This window comes from Camelina sativa, chromosome 16, assembly GCF_000633955.1.
Source record: "Camelina sativa cultivar DH55 chromosome 16, Cs, whole genome shotgun sequence".
Taxonomy (NCBI): Eukaryota; Viridiplantae; Streptophyta; class Magnoliopsida; order Brassicales; family Brassicaceae; genus Camelina; species Camelina sativa.
Window position 1 is genome coordinate 5,946,441 of NC_025700.1, and position 17,532 is coordinate 5,963,972.

Sequence of the window (17,532 nt, forward strand, 5' to 3'; positions counted from 1 at the left end):
ATTACCCTATTTTCTTCTTAGATATACTTTTTGTGTTGTGTATAATATTAAAATATCCTACAAATACAATACAAAAACTTAATTTTGTTTATATTTCCTATGTTAACAAGCCCATATTCTATTAATAAAACAAAATTTTGTTACTTATATTAACTTGAAACTAATCAAATATTTTTAACTGATATAATTTTATTTAAAAAAATAATAAATAATAATTTAATATTATTATCCCGGATAAAAACTTAATTTAATATTATTTCCTTATTCGTCAATTTTAAGAGAGTTTTTAGGTTTTTTTTTTTTTTTTTTTTTGTGTGCCAAATATTCATACTGTAACACCTTAAGAAAAAAAAACAAAAATGATAAAACACAAATTAAGACTCACCACAAATAAATCTTAAAAGATAAAATCGATTTTAGTNTTTTTTTTTTTTTTTTTTTTTGCACTTAACGCAAATTACGCAATTAAACATAATTTAGCGTATTAGTAAATTTATTTACGTTCGTGCTCTTGAACTAAGATTAGAGTAAGACCAAAACATTTCTTGTTCCAATGGAGTGAACTAAATATATAATCCGATTTTTTTCAGGCTTATATATCTAGCTCTTAATTATGCCTTTTCTTAAGGATCGGACCGGTGTTTAACATTTGGCATTGGTCCTAAACTCCTAATAAATATAGTTAGTTTCACTCGGCTTTAGGGATGGCAAGAGTTATTATTATTATTATTATTTTTGGTCAACTGATTTATATTAATTTTAATGATCGGATAACCTTTAAATACAGGGTCTTACACCTAGCTTTTCCAAAACACCAAAACCTGCACCCATTCACAATTAGACAACTCCTAAATTAGCCAAAACCAGTTGAGAAAACCTGGTTTTTACAAAAGAATGGTTAATCACTAAAACCATTTGGGCGACAAAACACCAAAAAACTATCATGAAGAGGATACAACCCTCTCTGGGATGGCAAGAGTTAAAAGAGCTAAAACTTAAGACCCCATCTCCTCGGCTCCTCCTATAAAAAATATCTAAAGTGAACGTTACAAAAACGTTCTAAAGTCTCAACATCTATCGCCTTCTAGAATCTTCGCATTTACATCTCATAACCCACCAGAAAACGGCAATTTTGTCGTCGTTTTACCACAAGACCACTAAAACCCTAAGCCTATATAAATCTAAGCTAAAAGCACCACCGATAAGTCTTCAAAGCCAAAACAAAAAAAATAACATTGCTAAGAAGGCAGAAAGCACAAAAACAGAGCGAGAGAGAGAGAGACCTAATGGCGGAGACAGAAGAAGTGAAGCTTTTGGGGATATGGGCGAGCCCTTTTAGCCGGCGGATCGAGATGGCTCTCAAACTCAAGGGCATAAAGTACGATTACGTGGAAGAGAAGCTGGAGAACAAAAGCTCTTTGCTTCTTGCTCTTAACCCTGTCCACAAGAAGGTACCTGTTCTTGTTCACAATGGTAAAACCATTCTCGAGTCTCTAGTAATTCTTGAATACATCGATGAGACTTGGCCTCACAACCCAATTCTCCCTCAAGATCCTTACGAAAGATCCAAAGCTCGGTTCTTTGCTAAACTCATCGATGAACAGGTATGTATATATACACACACTCTCTTCACTTACTCCGGTTTTGTAATTAAATTGATTTAATATTAGCGATTTTAAAAGTGGAGGTCAAATAATAAAAAATTGGTAATACTTTAATCAGTTGAAATCCAAAAAAAAAAGTATAATTATTTATTAGAATTAGAGACTAAAAAACTATTGTTGTTGTTTCTCTGACAATAGATTATAAATGTGGGTTTTGTATCAATGGCAAAAGCGGATGAGAAAGGAAGAGAAGTGTTGGCCGAGCAGGCAAGAGAACTGATTATGTATCTTGAGAAAGAACTTGTCGGAAAAGATTACTTCGGCGGCAAGAGTGTCGGATTCTTGGATTTAGTCGCCGGAAGTATGATCCCGTTTTGTTTGGAGAGAGGTTGGGAAGGAATAGGATTGGAAGTGATTACAGAGGAGAAGTTTCCAGAGTACAATAGATGGGTGAAGAATCTGGAGAAGGTTGAGATTGTTAGAGATTGTATTCCTCCAAGAGAGAAACATGTTGAACACATGAACTACATGGCAGAGAGAGTAAGATCTTCTTAATTCGAGGAGGAAACAAATCATCTTCTTAAGTCATTTGATCAGTCCGATGTTGTAATTTAAGTCTTTGATTATCACATGCATGTTTCAATGTTTTTAATTAAGATGATATCGTTGTTATTGTTCTGTTATATATTATGTGGCTAAGACTTAAGAGGGTGAAGATTGATCAACCTTATCCTTTTAATTAGACAAGTTTGGTCCCATGTCCCTTGTCCCAAACTACGACAGATTGCGAAAATTCAATCCTGAGACGGTCCTATTAATTTAGAAGCGTGAAGCATATATACACTAATGACATTATATATTTTATTTTGATACTTTAAATACATGTATAAATTTATTTTCTGAGATTAGTTAATAATGTCAAAATTTAATTAAATTATATATATATATATATATATATATATTTAAAGTAAACTACTATTGTAGAAATAATTAAAATATTACATGATGAGAAAGAGCATAGATGTCATATATATATATATATGGTATAATTTTAAAAATTAATATCATTCAATATGAATTATTTGTAGATTTGATAATATATAATATATTTTTAAATTAATAATAATAAAGTTTTTCTTTTAAAATAGAAAGAATTAAAACGAATGAATAAGAAGAAAAGATAACAAAGCAACAACAAAATCAAAGATTGGTTGGGAGGTGGCAGTACGTGGCACCTAACATCCTTACGTATTTCACACCAATATATAGGTTAACCTCAAGGCTGTATAATTACTTTCCAGTATTATTGCCCCATATTATTTTGATAGGGGAAATTTTATCATCCTCTCTTAAGTACGTAATCTACAAAACAGTACCTCTAGAAGATATGAAAGACTTTGGTCACTTCTCCCAGAATATGACAAAAATATGGTGGATTTGCGACTATCCTATATCTTAACATTTCCATCACAAAATTTTATAATAGAAGTAAAATTATTTTTTCACTGTATAACAACAGTTACAAGCACATCGCAATTTTTCATAATCTTAAAAATGAAGATTATGAAAAATTTAAAATGAATTTTGTGCCAGCTTTTAAGAAAATTACTCTTTTTTGTTCAAAAGAGAAAATTACTCACAACTGCGAATATAAGATAGATGTATATGGCGTTACTTTTGGCTTGAGAACCGAGCAAAAATATGGATAAAGATGTTTATTTATATGTATTCAATTTTCAACAATACCTACGTACGTCTCACTAAGTGAGATCGTACAGAAAAATTCCACTTTCTAGCATAGTAGTGTCATTTTGAAAATTTGGTTGACTGAGTGATATGCATGAGAAAAATATAAAACAGGTTTTGCATGGTCAAACTATATGAGAACAAAACAATAGTGTGAACAAATTCATTTCGACATCTTAAAATTTATTATTCTGTGCTTTACAAGAAATTATTATATATTCTAGCACATATTGTTATTATTATTTGTATGCCTTTAATAACATACTTCTAAAATAAACTTGTAATAGTTTTAATTTAAATATTTTGACTCATATGTAGGAAGCATGCATTTTAGATTGTTGATGTTAGGAAGAATGCATTTTAGACTGTTGATATTTTTCCATCCACAAAAATATAATAATATCAAGTTTCACGGACACGTATGAAAAGGGAATTACAAATCCATTAAACAACTTTTGTTTTTTTCTTAGAATATACAACAATTATATATCTTTAAATATACATCTATTTTTGAAAGGAATCATTTATTAAGTTTAAGGTATATATTTCTAAATAAATAAAATTTTCTCCAAATTAAAAGGAAAATTTTGAATACTTACATATACTATACTATAAGAAATTCTAAATCTAAAGCAAATTTAATAAGAAATTCTAAATCTACAGCAAACTTTTATATTTACATATACTATATTTATTAATAAGAAATTTGAAATCTATAACTCTAGTTAATAGTTATTTTAACCAAGTTTTGAGTATAAGTTAAATATTTTTCTTACTAAATTATTAATTTAAAATAAATATGGTGGATACGTTGGTAGAGGTGCTCTAAGAAAAAATCAACAGTTAAAAAAAATTGATAATGTAGAAAAATAATTAAACAAAATATAGTCGACTCTTTTTAATATAAATCAATAAATAAAAATATTAAGTTGACAGAAATAAAATATAAGTCGATAATTCAAAAAATCAACAAAATTACTAAGTGTGAAACATTTACTTATAATATTTGAAATAGGAGTGAACTTAACATTAATATTTGCACAATAACTGTATTTTTGATGACCAAACAAAAGTGTATATACTAAAAATAAATTCAATCATAAATAGTTATACACTATATGTCAGAATCTTCCCAACACTCGTGGTTCGAGATCTTCTCCATAGGTGGATAAGGCTACAATACCTTAGTTCATGAGAATCACCGCGCAAATCAAAACTACCAAAGTTGGAACGTAAGATTTTATACTTCATGCTCTTGTTCTTTCCAAGACAGTAGTTATCAAATGTTGACAGATCGTCTCTCATAATCACTCTATGATTTTCCTCAATATTATTCTAAACAAGAATTTTAACATGAGGATGTAATATATGGTTGAGGGGTGAATTAGAGGTGATTATAAGCCCATCACACTAAGAAATATTTCAGAAGATCCTATCTTTCAGAGTCTTCATTACTATGTAGTTCAAGGACGTTGGAGTCTCAAGCTCAACCATCCAAGCATATTCTTTCTTTGCGTGAAGAAACATAGGCCTAGTGCAGGTGAAATGAGAGTGAATAAACTGACTATCCTGAATAATAGATTGCCAAAGCTTTGACACAACACTGCAACGGACAAGAGTTTTGAGTGGCACAAACACTAACAATGTCTCAATGTTGTCTTTTGGAAGTTGTGGTACTTCAGACGCTTCAAGTGACCTCGGACCAGCATTAATCGAACTGTATGGACTTCTTTTTTCCAGGATCTGTATTGAGAAATGAAAGCATCCACATTGAGTTTCACTTGTTTCAAAAATTTTTTAAAGAAAAACAGGGAAGGAGAAGAGTACAGTACCTTCACCACTTGAGATGACGACATTGGAGCTTCAGGGAAATGCTCTCCACCAGCATCAATGTTCATGAAACTGTGGTACAAGTAGTGAACCAACAACAAAAAAACAGATATCACCCAAACACATGTATAAGACAGTTCAATAAATATTTTCTTGGAAGCAAAATCGCAAGAGTCAGAAGAGGAAATTACCAAGAACAGCTCCCGATTTGGCCTTCTTTCGAATTTGAAACCATAATCATTGGAATATAACCCTTTTGGTGCAGATTCGACTTCTTAATCATAGAACAGCTATGTCTAGAGTCATCATAATCGTCTTCGTCCTCTACAATATACTGAGAATTTAGCTCTTCCAAGAAACGATTCACGGCGGCAACATTCCAATCGAAGCCAATTAATTTTGGTAAGTAACTATATATACATATTTTTGTCGACGGTAAGTAACTATATATACATATTTTTGTCGACGGTAAGTAACTATATATACATATTTTTGTCGACGGTAAGTAACTATATCTAAACTATAGAAATAATCCACTATTTTTTATTTTATCAATGTATATAGCGCCTCTCTAACCAAAACTGAGAAACCAAGGTAAAAGCCATTATGTTAATTTATATACTAATAATTTGGCCAAATGGGTGCAAAATAAAGAGAACCCCATTTTCTTTTCTTTTTTTTGGAAATTAAACCTCTTATATGCTGTATCTTGTAATTAACCAAGCTCATATTGTTCTTGAAGTATTTGTTCTCCAAGCTATATGTCTTGCAAACACATCATTAATTGGTTAATTAAGAAAGTGGATAGATAACGGATCCTCTCATATGTGCCTAGACCCAGTCAGGTGAAGTGCACACGTTAATCTCTTTTACAATCAGATTTGTGGAACAAATTTCTCTGATCTCTATTTTACTCTTTGTATACTGATGGTTGCATGTTGGGTTAACCCATCTTCTGTGTTTCGATTTGAACTTTTTAGCATAAGTTTTCTTTGGTTGAATAAATTTTACAATCATTAGAAAAAAACAAAAAAAAAAAAAGGGGAGAAGAATTCTATCCACGTGTTAAGACTTTTTGAAACAGAGTACACAATAGAATGTTGTCTTCCGAGAGTGCTGTGAACGAAAAAAGACATCAAAATGTCGACGTTTTTGCTCCGGATCGGACGACCATACATAATAACATCTATACTCACTACAAAGAAAAGCTTAAATTAAATCACTTAAATTGAATCATAAAACTAAGTGATACAAATTTAAATTACTTATTTATAATTGATACAAAAATTAAAAATGTAACATCATTTGCTGATAACCGATGCCGTTTTAATTTGTGTGGGCATCAATTGATTAAAACTGATGTAAATAAAAATTAATTTGTATCACTTTTACATATTGATATAAATGTATAAATTTACATCACTTAAATAATTGATTTATTTATAAATTTATATTAACATCACTTAAGAAAATGATATATGACTTACATCACTATTTAGTGATACTGATAAATATACTAATTACATAAGAAAAAAAATTGTATCGGTTCTTATAAAACTGGTAATTTAGCATCATTTTTTATGGCTTGACATCACTTTTTTTTTATAATTGCCGAACCAAAAAAAAATCCTTTTCTTTACTTTATAATTATTTTTAAAAATTTTATCTCCCTAATTTACTATTTTGTTGGAAACAGAATATCCATTTTCCCACGATTAAGTGAATCAAATTACAATTTTTCCTAAAAAATAGAATTCTAACTTCTCCTAAATATCTCTAGAAATCTACGTTACCTTTGCACTATTTAATCCTAATAGTTTTTTATTCCTCTTTAATATAACTTCTTCGGTTCTTCTTCTTCATTTCATATTTTTCTTTCTTTTATCAATATACTGTACTTTATTATAACTTTGTAGTGATTTGTCCTTTGTATGCCATCCAAATGCACCCGAGAAGAACAAAACCCCAAAACAATAGAACATAAAACCATGTCATCAAGTCGCCGTGAGGAATTGTTGGAGGTGAAGAAGTTGGAGTCGGCAGTTCTCGGTTTATCCCTAATTAAGAAGATCGTAGAAGACATCCCAAACAAATGTCAATGGTGTAAAATTCTCAGTCTAAGGTGTTCCATTTCACAAAGCTTTTGTTACCAAGACGTTGAAGAAGGGTGAGAGAGACTGTGAGAAGGATAAAAACATAAAGCACAATGTAAATATCTTTTAGATGATGTCAATTAATATTTCTAGATTATGAGGCTTAGAAGGAGCTGAGCTGGCGTGATGGAGATAGAGACAATGTCTCTGTGATTCATCATTGATGGAAAAGATTCAAAGGATTTTCAACATGAGATTCAAGGTTATGGTGAATTAATTATTGAAAATTGCAAAATTATTATATAAATTTAAAACGATGTATCCATGTTTTCTATGAAATTTAATCTTTAATATTATTTTATTTATAATTATTGATTATTGAAAACTGCAAAATTATTATAATTAGTTTTGAAACTGACACAAAATTTATCGATTAATTATATTTGATTTAAAAATTTAATTGTAAAATATACAATTACTTGAATCATTTATTAAAACTGATATTATAGTATTAACATCAGCTATTTAAAATTGACATAAATATTTAACATCACTTACTCTAACCGAAACAAATACTAAAATCATTTATATTAACTGATGCAAAATTAGTATAATTTTTTGTAATTGATATATAATAACTTCAATTACAATAATCGATACAAATATTTGTTTCAACCGATTCAAATTATTTGCATCAACCAAATGTAAATCATTCATTAAAGTGATGCAGATTATTTTTGCATCATTTAAATATGATGCAAAAATATAAAATAAATGATGTAATATCACACTTTTTTGTAGTGACTATTAAATGGGAAGCACACTTAGGGATTTAAAAAAAAAACATAACATATATCCATGTTGCCAAACAGACCTACTTGCATAAAAAAAAAGTTAAACTTCCCTAAAACAATGGTAACAACTATTAAAGAAATAAATGATTAACTTTTTTTTTATAATTGGTTATAGATTTCGTATACATATTTTGATATGGATATAAATCATAAATAATTAATTTTGAATATATTAAGTTTTCCAAATATTTTTCTAAATTAAATATTAATCTAATGATTTTCTCATTAAATTTAATTAGAACATACCGTCACTATAAAAAAAATAAAACCAACAAAATTACAAAATAAAATTTAAAATATTATAAGAAAAACGAAATTATTTCAATTAATAATTTCTTGAATTTATATAGTTATTAAAATTTTATAAAATAATAAGAGATTTCTGCAATTCATAACATACCAAAAATGTAAGTTATTATTTAACAAAATTTCCATCACAAATGAATCTAATTAATTTCGAATTGTATTTATGAAAATAACTTAACTTAAATATAAATATAACAAACCTTGAAATAAAATCAGTAATTATTTATCAAATTTCTAAAATTTAGGGATTATTTCTAAAACTAACCATATATATTTACTCTCATCGGTTTAATAAGAAAATCTAGACAATTAATTCAAAATTCAAATCTAATTATCCATATAGATTCAAACATATTTTATATGCATTAACTGAAAAATAAATAAGTTTTTAAAAGATTTTATATAGATTTTTTAGTTTTCAACGTAAAGGTAAAAATGTTTACTCTTTCAAGCTTTATATATAGAGTAATCGACCTAACATTCATATATCAATATCATATACACCACTCTAGCACTATTTTTGTTTGTATCTCTTTGTTTCTGCAAAAAAAAAAAAAAAAGTGTCTCATGTATTAGGTTTATGATTCTATGTCGAGTTTATGATTTATGATTCTTATGATTTGTTAAATTTATAATTTTCTGTTGTGTATATAAGTATATACAAATCAAGATTTTTTTTTGAAAGCATACATTTTTCTATCCAGAGATTGTATATAAGGGAGAATTGTGGTATGAACGGGTGTTCATCCAATTGACATAGCATCTGCAAAATAAGAAAATTACATTTGATTGCTTAAAAAAAGTCCACATTTTTTATATGAACCCGGTAAGTCACAAAATACTATATTAGTGTTTGTTTTCTTCAGTTTTTCTATAGATTTATTTAAGAAACCTTTGTAGGAAATTCTTATTAGAGTATTTAGTTGAGCTTTGCATTAACTTTTGAAACCAACAAGGGGTACATATACATAAACTATATAAGTACAATTAATCTTCCATGACTATATTGTAATCAGTTGTATGTATTAAATTATATTATTTTCTTATTTTTCCAAATATATGATGTTAACAGTTTTTATTAAAATGGCACTATAACTTGGGATGTATATGGAAAAGAAAATAAAAAACACACATGACAGTACAATTTTATAACATGAGCACCTTGAAATTTTTTTATAGTCTTTTAAGTCATGGTTACCTTGAATTCCTAACGAAATTTTCAAGGTAACGATGACTCATAGTATAAAAATTTCTAATCCAAATCTTAAAGTACTGATTAACACTCAAACACCCAAATATTCATAAATCAAAACCACAAAATTTTGGGTTAATGACGTTATACTATATAAATATGTTTACACATACTTTTTTTCTTTTTGGTAAGGATATGTTTACACATACTAAATAAATGATTCTTACTATTTTCAATTGAACTAGCATAAGTTCAAAATAAAATTAAAATAAAAATACATAAAATATGTTCTGTAACAGTTAAAAATATTAAAAAAAAAACATAATCTAATATAGGTGAAATATATATAAAATAGTAAGAATAAAGAAGTCAATTAATTTTGCAATATTTTTATTAAAACATATGATATATAGATATACTATGAATTATATTTATGTTTATTTCATACGTGAGTTCGAGAATTTATGTATTCGTCAGGTCCCCTCCCGTTTTCAATCGGAAATTTGTCTTATATCCGGAATGTCCCATATTGGTAATGCTTTCTGTTATGCAAAGAAAAATTGAGAACGGGTGTAGGACATAATGGAACATGACAAAACACAAAGAGAGTTACGACAATCTCTAAATATTTGTATATGTTTCAAACGGGTTTTCATCATTGTTAGCGGTTATATATCCAATTTGATAGTTCACAAATTTAATAGAAGCTAACCAATCATTTGTTTGATTTAGTTTGTTACCAGTCCAACCGTTATGTTGTTTCAAATTTTAAGATACTGGAGAAATCGTTATTATTTAAAAATTTCAAACATTAATAAAGCAAACCAAATATCAAACTAAAATCTCAATTAGTATAAGTTTAATTATATATACAAAATTAATTTTGTTTATAAACATAACTCCGCACGTATGTGCTGGTCGGAACCTAGTATTCATTAGTTCACACTTATCCTAAACACATTCATTATTGAATTTGAATATATAGCATTTCCAGTCACTACAACATAAAAATTGATAAAAGATGGAGTCTTCAAGGTATGATTGCTCTCGTGACCGGTGGCACTAAAGGCATCGGGTCAGTCCTCATCTTATATCCTCTTTTATTGTTTTGTGATATTCAATTATGAAAGAACTAACGATACATGTTTGCCTGTGAGATCATGAACAGGGAAGCTGTGGTGGAGGATCGCTATATGTTGGGAGCAAGAGTCCACACATGTGCCAGAGACGAAACTCAACTTTAAGAACGCTTACGTAAATGGCAAGCAAAAGGGTTTCAGGTCACCACTTCTGTCTGCGACGTTTCTTCTCGTGAGCAATGACAAATATTATAGAAATGGATCATAGTATATTGAGTTGTCTTTCATAAGATTGAAGCATACATATATATATATATATAGTGATTAGCTTTAACATATTGCTAAAGCAACATAATGTAAACTTTCCTAAACACATAAGGAAATAGCTTGCTCAAGAAGTAATATAAAGATCTAGACTATTCGTTTCACTTCATTAACGGATTTTACGGTCCATATTACTTGGTCCGCAAGATACACATCTTGCTTCCCTAATAAGCAACAAGAGAAACTCATGGAAACTGTTTCATCACTCTTCCAAGGAAAACTCAACATTTTCGTACGTCTACATATATAAGCTTCTCCGCCTAAGGCTTGTGATCTACAAGAACTATATATATATATAAAGGTGAACTTCTCAACATTTTCGTCGTCTACATATATAAGCTTCTCCGCCTCAAACTTGTGATCTACAAGAACCAAAACATATATGGTGAACTTCTAACAGAATATTATGGAAACGCCATACTGTATATACGTGAATAATGTGGGTGTACTTCGTGAGAAGCCAATAACAGAATATGTGTAAGAAGATTTCTCTTTCCACATCTCCACAAATTTGGAAGCTGCTTTCTTTCACATCCTCTTCTTAAAGGCTTCAGGATTTGGAAGCATCGTCTATATAACTTTTGTTTATTTGGATATGTCCTAATCGTCACCTCAGCCGAGCAGCTTGGACACTTAATTTAGAACCTATGGAGTTTATAAATCTCCTAAGTACGTCTCACCAATGACTTCTTCTCCTGAGTTGTAAACTGGTTTCAGAGAAAAGCAACAAAAAGGATTTTCAGCTCTATAGTTTTCGAACATTCAAGATTTTGTGTAACTGCAAAAACAAATCTATATAATATCGTGTCTGAATCAGATATGAAGTTAAAATCACAAAATCTGATTATCTTGAAAGTCAGATCCTTCCTTCAAACCAATTTTGTGCTAAACAGTATTATCCCTTATGTATTTCGGTACCAAAGAAGACATGTTCATAAAAGTATTAGATAATTGTAAGTAAAAAACGAGACTTCAAGATTAAAAAAAAAAAAAAAAGGCCATAAGTATTATTATCGGTTAAAAAAATCACCATATGAAAACGCCTTAAGAAAAGAACAACAGCATATGCTACTTTTCTTCTTATTCTTCATGTCTTCTGTCTCTTGGAACCCGCAGTTTTACTTTCTCTAATTTGATTTAGCATTACTCGAACAAGAACGAAATTTACGGATAGCCAGCCACAACTCCCTCAGGGTGATAATATTCCAGTTCCTGCATGACAAGGAAAAGAGAACAATTATTGGGTCAAACTAAGGCAAAACATAACTATATGGAAAGAGTTTGCTGAATCAAATAGAGTATATAAATATAAATATATAGCTTGGCTAGAACGCTTACTTCAATTGCATGTCCATTACTCTCGAGATGGCTGGTGAAATTCCCAAAGCCTAGGAGACCAAGAAGGCATGCTGATCAATAGAAGGTAGATTCAGCCATTCTATTACACTCCCCGTCCTCCTCAAGTGCCCCTGGATTTAAATACATTGCATCTGCCCGGATGCTTGACAGTAAGTTTTCCCAGGGGTAGCACCCTGGACACTCTCTCATGGTGGTGGGAGGTGGCTTAATCTGAGGATCAAGTTTAGAAATTGGCCCAAGAATGTTGTATTTAAACGATTGCTGCTCAAGAAAATAACCGAAGATCTGCTGAAGAGATATGACCATTAGATTAGCCGGAGGTGGATTATGCCATGTCCACGCCATCAAACTAGACAAAATAGATTTGAAATCTGTTTCAGCAAAGAAAAGAACTCAATCAATTAAGACTCTATATATAGTATAATATAAACCCTAAACTTGAAAGACAAGAAATATTAACCTGTTGGGACGTGATGAAGGTGGATCCCAGTGGAAGCGAGGTCTTTGAGGACGTCAAAAGAGACTTCTGATAGTATACCAATGGCAGTGATGGTGAGAGGACCACAGTAGCCTAATTTCTTCAACTCCCGTCTTATAAACGGACCGACCAGACGAGCGTCAATTTCAGGGGGGAGAGGACACCTCGTGATGTCCCACCAGACCGATGTTACACCCTCACCCTGCCCCTTCCTCGCCGCATTAAGTTGCAACATGTCGGAGAAAGGTTGTATTGTATGAAGAAGATTAATCAATTAAAGATGGAGAATCAGAATTTAGGGACTGACTCTTGTGGGTCAAGATACCTGCGGCAATAAAGAAGAAGAAGAAGAATGTTCTCTTTTACAATTGTATTTATAGATCTTTTGGATAAAAAACAAAAACAAAAATATTATTATCTATATATACATTTTTGAAGTACATTTTGGGTTTTACCCTTTTATTTGTACTTATTTAAATTGTTATTTTGCAATATTGATCCCTAAACAATTTAAAAATCAATCACCAAAATCAAAGAAATCGACTAAAAACATAATATTTTATTGCCATTAGATCAACAACATATCTATAAGTTTAATATAATCTCTCAAACTTTTAATGATACACAACCAATTTTCTAAAACAAAATAATACACAATCTCTACATAATAAATTATTCCAAAAATCGAATGCATAATCCTCAGCCTATTAAATTCATATTTGCAAAATGTCCAAGTTTGGTCCAAATTCATATCTTAAACTTGCTCAGCAAGATTTTCTAGATTTCGACCAAACTTAATCCTAACCATCCACTACCTATATAAATTAGTTTGTCAATAGATCAATGTATTCGGCCTACACAGTCGTCTGTGTACTTATTATGTGTTCTAGGTTTGTAAATTTCTCTCCCTGTTTCTTATTATGTGTTCTAGGTTTTGATCATTCTTTTTTAGTTTAAATCATTCTTTTTTTATATACAGATTTGATCATTTGAACCAAGTCCATTTCGGGTTGGTCATCCTCAACATTTTGCTTTTATGATAAAGATGTTAATCTAGCAAAAAAAGCAATAGCTTCATTGAGCCTTTCAATAGCTTATATGTTTCTAGATTATTAACAATGAAAGAGAATGACTTTTGAGTTTATTTTCATTTACTAATTTGTTTTTTACTTCTGTGCAGTATTACTTGATTTCCTCAATTAAAAAACTCAATTTGACAACATGACGTCCGACCTATCTATAAACAAAGGCAACTGATTTTTACTAGGTATATCATACTAAAGCCTTTGTTGGTTATTTTTACAGGTATAATTTGTATTCATTAAATAAATATTTCAGCTTTTTAACACTAAAAATCCTTTTTCACCGAGTAAGTTGTTATATTTCATGTGATTCGACAAGGTATCTCTGATAAATAATATTTTCAATTTGAAATTGACATCTCTATATTATGAAATATCTATTGATTCTCCATAATCTCTAACCGTGTCTTTGGAGCTCTCCAAAACAGTACATTCATCGGTTTTAATTTTTCATATAATTTGTTTTTAAAAAATATCAAGCGGATGATAAGGAAAATACTGGAATTTCTATAAAAAAAAATGAAACAACAATATCTTGTCATATTTTGTTTAAAATTTTAAATCTTCTACAATCAAATCAAATCTTAATTATTGTTACCAAAACTGCTTACTAAATATGTAGGAAATATATATACTTAAATTTCCTATATTTAATTAGGAAATTACTATATATACCATAACTTATTTATGTATTTATTTCCAGAAAATATCATAATCGCACGATTATAATATTAACTAAATATATTGACAAAAAAAAGAATATTAACTAAAATTTTATCATTTATTTTACCTCTCAACAATATTTATCCGAATATAAGAAATCGGATCTGCAAACAAATAAATGCCATAAATTTTGCTTTAATTGTTATACATATATTCGAAAGAAAAAACTTATAAAAACTAATTAACTCTGCTTAACTTCCTATAAAGAAAATAAATTTGCGGCTTCACTACAACTAGCCTTAACTTATCCCATGTTTGTTAGTTTTTGGATGTTTATTTTTTCTGCTCATGTTTATAAAATGAGAGAAAAAGATATAGAATTCTAAACTTTGCCTTAATATACATTAATCAAGAAAAACTAATGATTAAATAGTGATTTAAAAGTTTTTATCTGGTTTATTTTGGTTCTTCAGACTAACTATATAACTATACCAGATATAAGAAAAAATTAAACTTTATAATGTTATGAAAATTAAACTTATAAAAATTTAAAAATATTACAGGACAGGATTAGATGATGAGACAAGTTCAGATCACTATTAATAATTTGAAATATCATTACCTCAGTGCTACAATACAAAAATAAGTTAAGAAATAATTATGTAAAATGATTACATAACAGTCATACAATCTTAAGCATTACACAAAATTAAAAATTAATAAAAAATAAAATTTAAAATTTGAATTTTTAGTTTAAAAAAATAGTCCCGCAGTACACCGCGGGTTAAAATCTAGTGCTACTGATTTTACTGGTAATTTTCCCAAAAAAAAAAAAGAAAGACAAATATGTTATGGAAAAACCAATACTATAAAAAAAAAAAGAAATTTGCTAAATATATCCCAATTCAATGCTCTAATCTATTTAAGTTTAGGTCATAAGAACATTCACTTTTAGGGAAAAAAAATTAGTTAGGATAAACAAAATTGTTCATCCAATGTTGAAAAAAAAAACCAAAATATATTTATTGGTAATTTTCCAAAAGAGAAAACAAATTGTACTATGAAAAAAACTATTTCTTAAACAAACAAAAAAAAAATTGGGGGTGGGAGGGTAAGGCGAGGAAACGGTTAACCGCAGACACTAAACTAGCTTCAGCAGAACCACCTACGAGCCAAACCCAACCTGATTGGTCTACTGGTAGGAGACGAGCGTCTTATGTAGCCATCGACGTTTTTTAGTTATTTTTCGGGGGAAACGCCGGCCAAAGACCCCCAATAGTAATGTTCCCATCGTAAATTATGGGAGGGTTCAGGGTTTAGCAATCAATAAGCAGACTCATCTCCTAGGTCCCCACCCCGTTGCCACGTTTGACCAAACTTTTCTTTATTTAAACAACTCAATTTCAACTTCCACTGTCCGATGTGGGACAAGTTCCGAAAGCCAAAAGGGAACGTCATGAGTGGCGTCACATAACACTATCTATAAAAAAGAACAAAAAGAAGCAAAACAGAGAGAGAGAGGGAGAGTGAGACAATGGCTGAGAGATCAGATACAGAGGAAGTGAAGCTTTTGGGGATGTGGGCGAGTCCTTTTAGCCGTAGGATCGAGGTAGCTCTTACACTGAAAGGTGTACCGTACGAGTTCTCTGAGCAAGATATCACCAACAAGAGCTCTTTGCTGCTTCAATTGAACCCGGTTTATAAAATGATTCCGGTTCTTGTTCATAATGGTAAACCGATCTCTGAGTCACTTGTGATTCTTGAGTATATCGATGATACGTGGCGAAACAATCCGATTCTTCCTCAAGATCCGTGTGAGAGAGCTACTGCTCGATTCTTGGCTAAACTGATCGATCAACAGGTATTATGAAATTTTCCAAAAAAATTCAATTTTCAAGAACCGGTTTTGGACTTTTAAACCGGGGTTTTTAAAACCGGTTATTTTTTGGAGTTTTTTAAAGATCTGTGTGGCGGCGATGAAAGTGGTGGGGAAGGTCGGAGAAGAGAGAGACGCGGCGGTCGAAGCGACGAGAGATTTGTTGATGTTTTTGGAGAAAGAGCTTGTTGGGAAAGATTTTTTCGGTGGGAGAAGTTTAGGGTTCGTGGACATTGTGGCGACTCTTGTGGCGTTTTGGCTTATGAGGACGGAGGATCTCCTCGGAGTTAAAGTTGTTCCGGTGGAGTTGTTCCCGGAGATTCATAGATGGGTTAAGAATCTGTTGGGAAATGATGTTATCAAGAAATGTATTCCTCCTAAAGATGAGCATCTTGCGTACATCAGAGCTCGCATGGATAAGCTCAATCTCAAATCAGCTTGATAAGGGTTATTATAGAGTTCTGATGTTTTAAAGTATGTCCCTTTTGTTCTTGTCTCTATTTCTATTGCTAAGTTTTATGAGATCATTAAGCTGAAATGTCGTAGGGAAGTGTGAGGTTGTTGTTGTATTATAGAAGCTCTAATAATCAAAGTATGTGCCTTTGTTCTTGTCTCGATTGCTAAAGTCCTATGGATCATGTTTTATGCTCAAAGCTCCCCAAGTTGTAGACAAATAGTTGGGAACTGTGAACTTCTTTGATGTATTATTGTCTGCAAGAGATGGAAATCAGAATGTCATTGTCACTTTTTGTGTTGTGTGAGTCTTTTCTTCCCTATCTGAAAGTTAAGCAATTAGGATGTATTGAGACTTGAGACGTGAATGAGGAAGGCCTGAGATTAGTTTGTATCTTCTTGTCCCTTTGCTCTTGTTTCAATTGGTAGGTGATGTGGGATCAAATTCATTAAGCTCACAGTTAGAATAGTAAGTGATGTTGTTTCTAGTTTTGTTAGAGATGTGAATCAGAGATGCCAATGTTATTATGTGAGACTTTTCTTGGAAATTTGGTTTGAAATGTGAATGTTAGCAATTAGAATGTGTTGAGATG

At 30.4% G+C, this 17,532-nt stretch overlaps 2 protein-coding genes across 2 annotated transcripts; both read left to right on the plus strand.

Moving 5' to 3' along the window:
* LOC104749939 (glutathione S-transferase U5) lies at positions 1,189 to 2,351 on the plus strand. Its single transcript, XM_010471652.1, has 2 exons — positions 1,189 to 1,604; positions 1,803 to 2,351. Exons 1-2 carry the CDS (start codon positions 1,287 to 1,289, stop codon positions 2,157 to 2,159), a joined length of 675 nt encoding a protein of 224 aa, XP_010469954.1. The 5' UTR covers positions 1,189 to 1,286; the 3' UTR covers positions 2,160 to 2,351.
* On the plus strand, positions 16,022 to 17,232 carry LOC104749940 (glutathione S-transferase U7-like). The gene is made up of 2 exons (XM_010471653.2): positions 16,022 to 16,471; positions 16,572 to 17,232. Exons 1-2 carry the CDS (start codon positions 16,145 to 16,147, stop codon positions 16,926 to 16,928), a joined length of 684 nt encoding a protein of 227 aa, XP_010469955.1. The 5' UTR covers positions 16,022 to 16,144; the 3' UTR covers positions 16,929 to 17,232.